We start from the raw sequence: 12,365 nt of genomic DNA on the forward strand, positions 1-12,365 counted from the left end.
CATAAGATGAAAATTTCAAAAATGCATTACATTTTTTTTGTTCCGGCTCCTTAGCATGTAATTAATATTACTTTCTTAAAAAGTGATAAAATAATGTGAGAAAATATTTAAAAATGTGTGGAATTATAATAACTGTAGTAATAACAGGAAACAAAATGGTTATCAAACAAACTCCTTTTTTTGTCATTTATTAAAAAACCCACTTAAATATGGGTTTTATTGGATTTTTCTAATAAAAAAAAAGCATACCTGTGTTTTTTGGTGTTATTATTAAAATTAGTAATACATTTTAACAGAGCTTCAATCAGTTAGTGTTAAGTTTAAATCAAAATAAAAATAATTAATTTTTGCAAATGCTGCTAACTACTTTTAGAAAATAACCTTTTCCTGAAAAATAAAATAAAAAGGCAGTGCTAAAGGATGGAGGTTTATTTTTAACAAAAAGTGCAAGGAGGGCACACTTATAGCGATCAAAGGGCAGATGGAACAAGTCGTCTTTTTTAAAGACACTGGGGGGGGGGGGAGACACTGATAAATGTTTACAAGAACAAATTTAATACTTAAAATTATTTTTTAAAAAAAAGTGTTGTTTAACTCGCTAGAAATTCATGAAATATTTGTAATAAAGCACTTTGAGAGCAATAGATGTTCCTCTTCAATAATAGGCATCAAAATATTCATATGAGTTAGTTTACGAGCAACGTAAATACAGACTATTGTTATCAAAATCTTATAATTAAAACATCAACAAAAACTTTCTTAAAAATATACTCACTGATTCCAACTGGAACTAAAATGTCCAAGGTCATTAGAATCTCCATTCTCCAACTCAAATGAGTTATTATCCATTTTCTGCTAAAGAATGCAAGAGAATTAAGTTAACGCACTTAGGAATGGTTAATGCTAAATTTAAAAAGAGTTACATTTTAAGACTTAACGTGCATATATTTACATGTATTTATTAAATTATCATTTGACAATATCCTTTCAAAGTTTTATGACTAATTTAAAAATTTGGAGCTTAGTTCTTTTTAGGGATGCACAACATTTTTTAGTGAAAGGCCACATGTGCAGCAGGTTGACTAACGAAGGGCCGCAAACATGTTTAGTCATGTTGGAGGTAAATATGGAAATTTTTTATCAGTAAACTAAGTAATGTATTTACAGAAAATTGAATATTTTTAATTATTAGAATTTATTCAAAAATGAAAAAAAAAAATAAATAAAAATTTTCGTCCTTTTCAGAAAAAAAAAAGGATAGACATAAATACTGAGAAAAAAAGTTATAAATGCCTATTTTAATGAGTAATATAACATAGAATTAACTATTTTAAATAAAAAAATTTTATAGGGTTTAAACAAAACCCAAAAATTAAATTAAAACCATTATAGTACAAAAAAAGTTTCCATATTTATTTGGTATTATACTTGAAATATTATTTCTTCTTCTAGAGCCTTTATGAATTTTAAATAGAAAACATTTTCTAAAAAATTTCCAAAGCTACAAAAATTACAAACAGTGAGCAGTTTAAAAAATTCGAGTTTTTCTCCACTTATCTAATATTTTTTGTTGCAATAACATTGTATTTAAATAAATATCATGAGCAAATGCATAGCGGGAATTGCCGAAAAAACTTACGATTTTCAAAACCACATGACAATAAGCTTTTAAAAAAAAATTAGATTTGCCATGAAATTGGCACAAATAAAGCATGTCAAAAAGTGATGACTTAAATGCTTGAACTCACAAGTCATAATAAATGTATTGGCGTTCTGAAAACCACAAGGAATTGCTAGTTATAAATGCTAAAAAAACAATTGAAAAAAATACTTGTTTTCATGATGAAATCAGCAGCAACAAGGCCAGTCAAAAAGCAATTAATTTAAATCACAATACACATTGTAATATCTTATTAAAAATATTAAGTTTTTAAAACTATGCAGAATTTTGCAGCAATAACCGTTGAAAAAGCGATAGAAAAACAATGTAAATTTACGATAAAATCTGCGCAAACTTAGCACATTAGAAAGTGATGACTTAAATGTGCAATACAAAATTCTCAATATTTGTTTTCATTTTTCAACTTTTTTTATGGTGTTCAAAAGCTCTAGCTGGTCGCACATCAACAGTTGGCGGGTCGCAGGTTGCGCACCTCTACAGTCTATGTAATACAACTCACCTAACGACTAACACCCTTAATCAAAGAATGTATATTTAAGTCATTTATTTGACAAATTGTTTTATACTAACCAAGTAAGTCTTCCTGTTTCCAAAATTGGGGAGACTGGAATCGTCTATGTTTAACTAAAATAAATTTTTTAAATTAAATTTAGTAATACACATAAATGATAACATAACATAAGATAATGATACATAAGCAGTGTTTTCACTAGAGCGCGAGAATCTCGCATATTTTTTTTCTTTTCTCGCATTAAAAATTGATTACCGCGAGAAATTCGCGCATTCTATAAATCAATTTCAAAATTCGCGAATTTCTCGCATTTTGGAAAAAGCTTCGAATTACGCCATTTAGAATAAAATCCGTTTCACTTTTCTTCCTGGATCTTTCATTATTTTCAACATCTGCCCCATTATCTAGCTTCCCTATTTAGCAGTATTGTTCAGAACCTTTTCGAACAACAGAACACAACCACGGAACCACTTTCAGAACACATTTCTCTGCAACCACGTGTTTACCGTAGGTAAGGTTTCTTCATGTAAGACGCTCAAATGTTTTATCTACTTATGTAAGGTGGACAAATACCTTGTAAAGGCAAAATCTTCTATGATGATGCACCAAAAATATTCAATGTATTATAATTAAAGAAATGATTTTTTTTCCAAGAGTTTTTGTGTTTTCTTAGTTTATAGAAATCTCACTTAACTTTTTGAAATCTCACCCTGTTTTTGAGAAAGGGTGAGAAATTCTCACCCATTTTTTTTCTATAATGAAAACACTGCATAAGATAATGATAAGATAACATAAAATAGTTATCAGTCTCATAAAGGAATGGCATAAAAAATTGCTAAACTATCCTAACTAGGGATGTAATGAATGAATAGTGATTTGGCCGAATATTCAGTCAAAATCATTGGCTGAATACCAAACATTCGGCGACCGAATAACAAAATTTTAAAAAAAACAAACATTATTAAATATAAATATTTTACGACAATTAGATATTAAGATAATAGTTAAAACAATAAAATATAGTAATAGTTAAAATGCTTTAGTTAAAACAGAAATAATTTTTTAAAACATAGCATGGAAAAATGAAATTAACTTGCCTGGACATAAGTAAAGAAAGAAAAAAATTAATATTATAAAACTGGTGGTTCAGTATGAAGTAAATCTAGTTTCAATTCTTTAAATTTCGCCTTTCCATGCCTCTTTCAGAAAATAAATTAACAAGTTAACTTAACAAATATTTATAAAAACTATTACTAATATTATAAAAATCAAGATTTTAAATTACTTTATTAAATCTATTAAAATTTCCCTTAAAAAAAAACCTTGTCAAAAAGGCTGAACACCTCTTACATGCCTAAGCCTAGCATCAGCAACCTAAGCTTAACGTAATTAAATAAAGGTGGCAATAGGTGCCGTAACAATAGGCACCTAATACATTTACAGTAGTAATAAGTTTTTATGCTCCCTCCTTCTTAAAACTGATAAGTACCAATTAAAATTAAGTGGTTTAATAACTTATCCGAAAATACTTCAATAAGTAATTAACAATACATGAATGAAATATCCAATTTAAAAGGAAGATTCCTGTATCAGTACCCGCACCAAAATAATCACAAGCAGTGGGATGGAAAAAAAAACATCACAAAAAAGATAACTTGAAAGATATAACTCGTAGCCATTCAATGCAAACCACAACTTACTCTTTTTTTAAAAATTTCGTTACGTACAAAAACATTTTGGCATCTTGGCGCCGGTATTATGTGCAAACAGGCAAAAATACAGAAATATCCTTGACTTAAAGAACACAACAAGCTTAATATATACACACTATGCATTAGAGAAGCAAAACATATAGGTTTACGATCAAAATATGTGACAATAACAATACTGGTAAAAAAAAGGAAATAAAACTGAAGAGATTGGTACAATCGTATGAAGAAAAACTTTCAAAATATTCAAGATGGAATTCAAGTGAATAGATCTTAAACCAGAAGGATTAACATATAACTTCACAAAATATTTACAGAACCTGATATTAACTTTATCAAAATATAGAGGCTCTGATTCGCTAGTCGTGTAAGAGAGTGGATGCAGAGGAATATTATTGGCTAAATCAGAAAGAAAAATGACTGGCAAAAGTCCACCACAAAGATTTATTGATTGTGTCGAAAAGAATCTTAATATCTAAGAAAACGAAAACCATTATCCATAAGTAGGAATGTTTTGTATGGTTAAAAATGACTGTATCAGGTCGGGTCTCCAGAGCCACATAAGAGAGGAGGAAGCTCCAGTATCCATTAAATTTACACATTATTATTAACATATTGTATTTTAAAATCTTTGTCAAGTGAATATTTTAACCAATTAAAGATTTTATAAGACATCACAAATATGTTTACCATCAAGTCAAAACATATTTGCTACCAATTAAAATGTCTAACCAAAAATGAAAACCAATTGAAGATATTAGAAATGATAACATTGTGAAACAAACGACATGTTATAAAAAGAGAAAGAAAGAAAATAAGGGAGCTACAAAATTAATGCTTAACACTTTAATTTGAAACAGTTTCAAAAATTCAACAAAAATAAAATTAATACATTTATTAAAAGGGAATTCATGATATTATGGAAAACATGATATTTAATTAAAACACATACATAATATAACAATTGTAAAAACATAACATATAGGGGTAGATTTAGATGGAAACGTTATTGTGTCCATTTTAATATACTAGCGAATGGAATGGTTTCATAGAGGCAACAAGAAACATAATTTAATATAAATTTTAAGCTAGCTCAATATGCTTAATAAGAGCTATCAAAAGTAATTTAAAAACCGGCAAATGATCAAGGCCTAGATCTACCCCTTGAATATGCTTATTTACAACACGAAGAAAATTCCTATTACAAAAAACAAAATTTACATTTGTGATGATCTAAATTCTGTTGTTGAAGACACGTTTTCAAATAATTGAAACTAAATTTTAAATCTTTTAATAACATCAACAATTTCTACTTGACGAGCAAACGTCCGACATATACAATAGACAGAGAGTGATTACACAAAAATCACTAAAGCCTGCCCTTAATCAAAGTCAGTGAGCCAATAAGAAAAGAAAACTAGAGCATAAAAAAAAAATTAAAAAAACCGAGACGACTTAAACATTTAGGAATAAAGCCTTTATGACGCATGCGCAGTAGAAACTTTTATAAGGATTTAGCGCATTTTTAAATGCTAGAATTTGCTTCCGACTTTGAAAATATCGGAACTCAACATGTTGTATCTTGTCGAACGGATACAGTTATTCCCATTGGCTAGGGATTCATTTCTACTGCTAAAGATTTTTGTTACACGCGTGTGATTTCGCACCACGTAGCTTATCCCGCTGACAAGTATGTCATATTTTTATGAATGTAACAAAATCTTGCTTGCAAGCACGTCTCAGTATCGAATTTCACCGTAGAGGAAAATTATTTCCATTGTTGCAGTTTTACTAAAAAATAAATTACTGAGTTTTTTTCGTAAATTGCTGAGTGACAGTAATTTACCGCTTCCAGTAATTTACTGGAGAGCTGCAGGATCTTTACCGCTTATACTTTGTCTCGTTATGATTAACTAAATTTGAGATTCGAATCAGATTTTTTCCATAAGTTACCAAAACGGTTAAAAACAAAATTAAGGAAAAAACTTTTCGAATGTCTTCCGCATATGCGCAATATGAAAGAGCTATTTTAAAAGTTCATGACGTGAGTAGTTTTTGACGAGCTTTGTTTTCAAATTTCAAAAAAGATATTTTTATTAATAAATAAAAAAATTTCCTTTAATTTTATTGAATTCCTACTATGATTTTCCTACTATGACTGTAGAAAAAACTTTCTACAGTCATAGTAGGAAAATGCATGGCGAAAAAAAATTTGTTTCAATTTTATAAATATATGTCCAAGTCTGCATAAATATTTAAGCTAGATTTATGAAATTTTATGATAATCAGATTAATCGATACGAGTTACATGCTTATTATTATGTTTTCCAGTTAGGGTGTTCAAAAACACTCTTTTTCTCTCGTAACTTATTGCCGGTCCCTCAAACCTTTTAAATCTCACAGCTTTACTGATAAGTTTCAGAAATCGAATGGTCGAAACACCTCTAAAATCTAAAGTTATAAAATTATTATTTCAGTACTTCTTGATGAATTTGAAAAATATCAAAAAACTGAAAGTGTTTCTTCCATTATTGTTGGGTATTGCATTTCTGGGGGGGGGGGGCATGAAAAAAACTCCGACACTGATTGAAAAAAATAAGAAATCCAACAGAGATTCTTAATTCATTGTTACAATACTATGCTGATAATTCTTTTATTTCTCCCGAAATTAATAAGTACCTGAATACCTTTCTTAAGGTATGAAACTGAACTATGAAAAGCACTCATGCTAAGAAAATCATTTGACACAAGCTTTACTCACAAAATAAGCTTCCCACATAAAAGTAAATTTCTGTTTTGTTTACATATTTTGATTTATTCAAATTATTTTTCGTATATTTTACGCAGTTAAATAAAATATTCTATGATATCTAACAAACCAGCGGAATAATTCATGCGAATTTCCAAGTTTTCAATAAAATTCTTAAATAGTAATCTGGCTAGAAATAAAGAATTAAAAGTTGTAATACTAATACTTATTTTCACTCTCTCCTGATTTATAAAAACTGTTGAATTAATTGTAGATTCTTATTTATGAAAAAAAGCGATTTTTGGAATAGTGTAACGTATGAGATGGTAAAAGTCAAAATATATTTTATTCTGGAATTAATTTGTATTGATTTGGAATTATCATCAACTTTGCGCCCCTCTAAATAACGCTGCAAATGGGGACAGATGTTCCCTCTCTAGTTACACTGTTGAGGAATAATTGATTCCGATAATTCCTCAGAATTGATTTCGGAATTTAATTCACTCATTCTAGTATATCTCATTTTTAAATAAGTCAACAAATTCAATATCCTTTTTTTTCGCATTATAGAGGGATGTTCTCAACTCATGAGGACGTGATGAAATAATAAGTTAAAAAGGGGTGTAAACAGAGGGTCAATATTTTAAATATACTTTTAAATATACTTTTAAATGTCCTCTCTTCTTTAAAAAAAAATTCTTTCAAGTAAGCTGATGCTGGTACTCAAAAGGCCAACATAGAGAGTATAAAGAGTTGACGTACTAACATTTGTACTGTTGAAGTACTACTACTCTCGCGGTTCTTGAATTTGGAAGTACAATTAACTCTGGAATGGTCTTGGAATTTTTCGTTTATAACTGTGAATTTCTTCTTTAAGACTTAAGAACATTTTATTAGAACATATTATTTAACATTTTATTAAAAAAATAAGAATTATATTTTTTGGGATTGAAAATCTTGTATCAAAAAGCGGTTGTTATGTTGCAACAAGTTAGTTTCATGTGAAATTATTTCGGTGGAAGTTTTTTTATGAAAGAAAAAAAACAATAATAATTGAATTGAAGCTTCAAATCATTTAAGATAAAATATTTAAAATTCAACCGAAGAAAAAATGGATAACTAATAATAACAATATTTAAAAAAAAATCTAAAATTCAGACAGCAAAAACTTAATTAACTAACCACATCTTATAAAGTATAATAATTTTTTCGTTCGAACAAATACTTAAATAACTGATAATTTGTGAAAATTAATGATTTTACTATGATAAGAATTACATTTGGTACCATTTTGTCCGAGAACACTAGTAAGAATTAATATATTAGGTTGAAGCAAATATTTTTGACGTTGTTCGTCATTATTCAGAAGTTTATCGTTCAATATAATTTTCGTTTGTGCACTTAAAAGCAAATTAGATTCGCGCTTCTTTGATGACTTTTAATTTTAAAAAAGAAGTACGATTTAATTTTTATTTAACTAAATTTAAATTTTCCTACAGCTTCTCTTTGAAAACTAGAAAGACTTAAAACAACAGTTATCTTTATTATGAATGAAGTTCTATTCCCATTTAGAGTGAATAGACAAGGCAAATATAAATTATGAAAATAATAATATTAATAATAATAAAATATTACTGGATGAATAAAAGTCATGTTCTAACGAAGTTATGAATTTTTGTTTAAAAAATTAGCTAAGGGGTATTACTTAACATGGATAGACAATCTCTTCTTTACTTAAAAAATTGGAGTGAAAAAAGTAAAATTTTATAGATTAGGAATGTTAAAGACAAATGGGACAAAAAATCAGACATTTATTTTATAGTTTTTATGCTTGAAAACAGATGTCGCCACTACAAATATAATATGAATCAAGGAAAGTAAACTTGTAGTTCTTATATTTAACAATAGATGGCGTCACTATGACCCGTATATTAATCATTTTGCTTTCCGTCCTGCCATTTTGCTTGTCTGGAATTTTCGATTTCTTTTCTTTTCTATAGTTTCAACATTTTTTAATTATACTTCAGAATTCAGTCAGATTTTTCAGTCAGATTACAATCAGATTTTTTAATTATACTTCAGAAAATCTCAACATTGAACCAAAAAAAAAAAAAAAAAAAAAAAAAAAAAAAAAAAAAAAAAAAAATAGAAGATACCAATGCACGAAAATTTTGTTTATATTTTTTAAATTCTTATTCTATAAATTTAGTTAGTCATTTTTTTTTAAAGCTTACATATTTGACCATGAAAAGCGGGGGAGAGAAAAAAAAGAAGAAAGTAAAATATGAAAGATTTTGTTTATATTTATGAAATCTTGATCATTTGGGCAAAATTATTGAATTTAAATTTTATTGTCGTCTCAAAGATAAACTTCTCACTTTCTGGCTTGCAGATTTTTTCTCCTCAAGCCTCACATATTTTCACAAATATTGTTTTTTTCAACAGATGACACTACTATACTAAAAAAGTGTGATAACGTAAGTTATTTATTTAGCATAATGAAAAAAAAAAGGGATTGGGACTATTAATTAAATTAAGTGAATCAGGCTCAGAAACGTACTTATCTTGAAAAATGTTTTCCTTTTAGATCAGTAAAAGAAAAAAGGAAAAAAAAAAAAAAAAAAAGAATAAACAGACCACTTTTCTAAGCATCGAATTTTCACGTACAAAAACTAATCTTAATGGTTCAAAGGGTTAGTTAATCTCAAATATACTAATTAATTAGTGTAAATTATGAAATTACAGTATCAGACACAACAATGTACTTTCTATGAAAAAATATACCGTCTTTTTTTTTCTTTTAAGGGATTTGGATTTTTAACCATCAAAATATGTGGGAGGGGGTAGCTGCAATCGAAAAAACATGGCCCCAATAGTTTAGGTGGTAGTAGTCGAAAGTGTGAGTTCTTTAAAGTTAATATCATTTTTAACGAATATCGAGAATTTTTAAAAAAAAATTAGGTGATTTTTGTGCACAATTTCGACATAAATGCATTCAACTATAATTCAGAGTAAGAAATAATTTGTAATAATTAGTCATTATTTTCTTATTATTTTATTTAATAATTATCGATAAATTTTGAAGCACAAAGTACTTAAATTTTTGCATGATTTGAAACTAGGAAATCTTAAAAGGCAAAATTAAAAGTTTAAATGAAATCTTTCGAATAGTTGAGTTATAATTTTTAAAAAAAATTGTCTGGTTTTTAAATTTTCATTTAACTATGAAAATATTCAACCGATTTCATTCAAATTTTGGATTTTGACATTTTAAAATTTGTTATAAGACAGATTACAAGATTTACAAAAAATTTTAAAAAATTTTAAATAATGCAATTTTTTGCAGTAATCTTGCAAAAAATTTTTCCTGTAAAGTTTTAAAGAAAAAAACTTGTAAAATTTTTTTACAATTATTAAAACATAATATAAATTATTAAATAAAAGTTATTGAGAAAATATTTTTACATGGAGTTGCCTTTGGATAAACAAAATTTTATTATTGAACGAATTTTTCAAGCATAAAAGAATATTTATCTTATTAACTTTTGATCGAATTATCATGTTTTCGCGTTCTAAAATACAATATTAAGTGAATAAAACTATGGCTATTCTATATTAATGATACTGATGGTTCACGTAATATAATTAATTAAGGGACTAATTTTGACACATTTTTTAAATTGTGAAGACGATATTTTCAGTAATGAAATCAAACACATAAGCATACCTTTTCTGATAAAACATATTTTTTTTAGCCATCTGATTTGGATTTTTGAACTGCAAAATAGGAAAGGGATATATTTTATATTTTATGACCGTTGTTGAACAGCCGACCCAATTTTTGGGTTTACTAATGTTCAACAACGTAGCCTTGTAATTTCAAACCATATCCAGAAGACAAAGAAACTCCTGGATCAAGTATTGGGAAAAATTTGCCTTCGTGGAGAACTTTTTGGTGGAACTAACCCGCATTTGGGTTTTATGGAGAGGAAGACCCGTCAAATTTATGATTATGAAATTAATTTGTAAGATATTAAGGCTGGCATTGTCCCCATACTAAAATTGAAGACAAAATGATATATTAAAGTTGAAGCAGAAGATGCACCTTGTTACAGTTAAATTTAACAACATATTAACATTGAAGCTAATTTGCACCATGATGCGGTTGAATTAAGTACCATCTTAATATTGAAGCAAATTTGCACTATGATGCGGTTGAATTTAGCACCATATTAAGGTTACAGTAAATTTGCACGACATAGCGATTCAACGTACTCCGTAGTCGCTTTTAGTGTATAGATAACTTTTATTTATTTATTGGATTTATCATTGGATTGGGTTATCATCTCAAACCACGATTTTGAAATATATTTTACGTATTAATGAATATCTAATAAGCAGGGCAAGAATGTTCATGAAACTGAATTTATTTGTGCTATTTGCGTTTTTGTGCGTGTTTTTTTTTATAGGGCGATATTTATGGCTTCTTAAGCTTTTTTTTTAATCACAATTTAGGTTGTTTTTGATATAATTCTATTTTATGAATTTTGTATGATATATTTCATTTAGAATGATGTTTTTCATTTTCACAAAATTTAATTCACAAGCTATTTGGCCATAGATTAAAATTTCTTAAAAATTAAGGAAAAATACTACTTTAGGGAAGAATTTTTCTTACAAATTTTGCAATGAATCTTATAGTATTTTAAATATCCTTCAATATCTACTGTCCATGTATTTCCTTTATGTGACACCATGAAGTATTTCTTTACCTACTGGCAACATTATAGTTATTATTCATTTTCTTCGGTTGTAATAATTTAAGCAGTGTTAAATAAATAATTAGACTTTAAATATTTAGTTAGAATAATTTTGTATTTTTATGGAAATAAAAACTAAATATGAATTAAGATTTATGCTTGAAACCTTTCTAAAATGGCGTAGAAATTATAAAAAAAAATAGTGCTATGCTGCCACATACAGTCATATAAATTATTGGTGACGGAGCTGGCCTTTTACGAGCAATTGCAAGTAATTATTTCAAGCAATACTCAAGTTATGGCATAGTTTTGTCACCTTTAAGTGATCAAGCTGATCGCCAAAAGCAATTATTTGTTTAAATAAAGAAACTAATAAAAAAACATGTTTTCGAAAATTTTTTAAACACAAAAAAATTCATTTTAAGGTGGTTATTAATGGTTTTTGAGACATTTTTATTTATTTATTTGCATTTTAAGGATATTTTTCGAGAGACTTTAGGTTTACCTAAAAATTTTAAACCTCCTAGCCTTTATAATAGGAATTACAGATTTCAAAATAAATCACTGGAATTGTGTTGGATTTGTGCGTAGCCTTTTGGTCGGAGCGCGACTGAAAAGAAGTTGTGTGTCCCTCATTTAAATCAACAGAATCTGAAGATATCATGCAACCATAATGATCCTAGCATTCTATTTTTCTTTCTACTTCAAAAAAATTCAATCGTATAAGCTCATTTTGTGAAGATTAATTACTATCCATGTTCAGAGTTGCGTAGCCAAACAGCTTCCGAGCAGGCATCGCTTAGTGAAAGAAGAAAGCTGGCTGAGAAAAAGGGAGGTGCTGGGCACCTGCCCACGTTCACGATACCCTGTCACGAAAGGTACGGGAAGTCACGCACAAGACGTTATGTTTCCTCAACAACACGACAACCTTTTGTAAAGGTTAGCATTCCTTATT

General features: G+C 28.0%; 1 protein-coding gene across 3 annotated transcripts in view; it reads right to left on the reverse strand.

The window, feature by feature from the left end:
• LOC107439559 (cellular tumor antigen p53) overlaps positions 1-5,492 on the reverse strand; it is a 29,645-nt gene extending 24,153 nt beyond the window's left edge. The window contains exons 1-3 of one of the 3 annotated variants that reach the window (XR_015429729.1): positions 5,123-5,442; positions 2,252-2,305; positions 776-855 (exon numbers count right to left, since the gene is read on the reverse strand). Coding sequence is in view for 2 of the 3 variants with exons in the window: in XM_016052199.5 (XP_015907685.1) it covers positions 776-849 (74 nt within the window). In the remaining variant the exon portion in view is untranslated. Of the gene's footprint in view, positions 1-775; positions 856-2,251; positions 2,306-5,122 lie in introns of all 3 variants that reach the window. The other 2 variants (XM_016052199.5, XM_016052200.4) reach the window with 2 other exon arrangements.
• Positions 5,493-12,365: the final 6,873 nt, after the last annotated feature.

The sequence above is a fragment of the Parasteatoda tepidariorum genome, chromosome 10, assembly GCF_982258835.1.
Source record: "Parasteatoda tepidariorum strain Cologne lab strain chromosome 10, Ptep-v5.0, whole genome shotgun sequence".
NCBI lineage: Eukaryota > Metazoa > Arthropoda > Arachnida > Araneae > Theridiidae > Parasteatoda > Parasteatoda tepidariorum.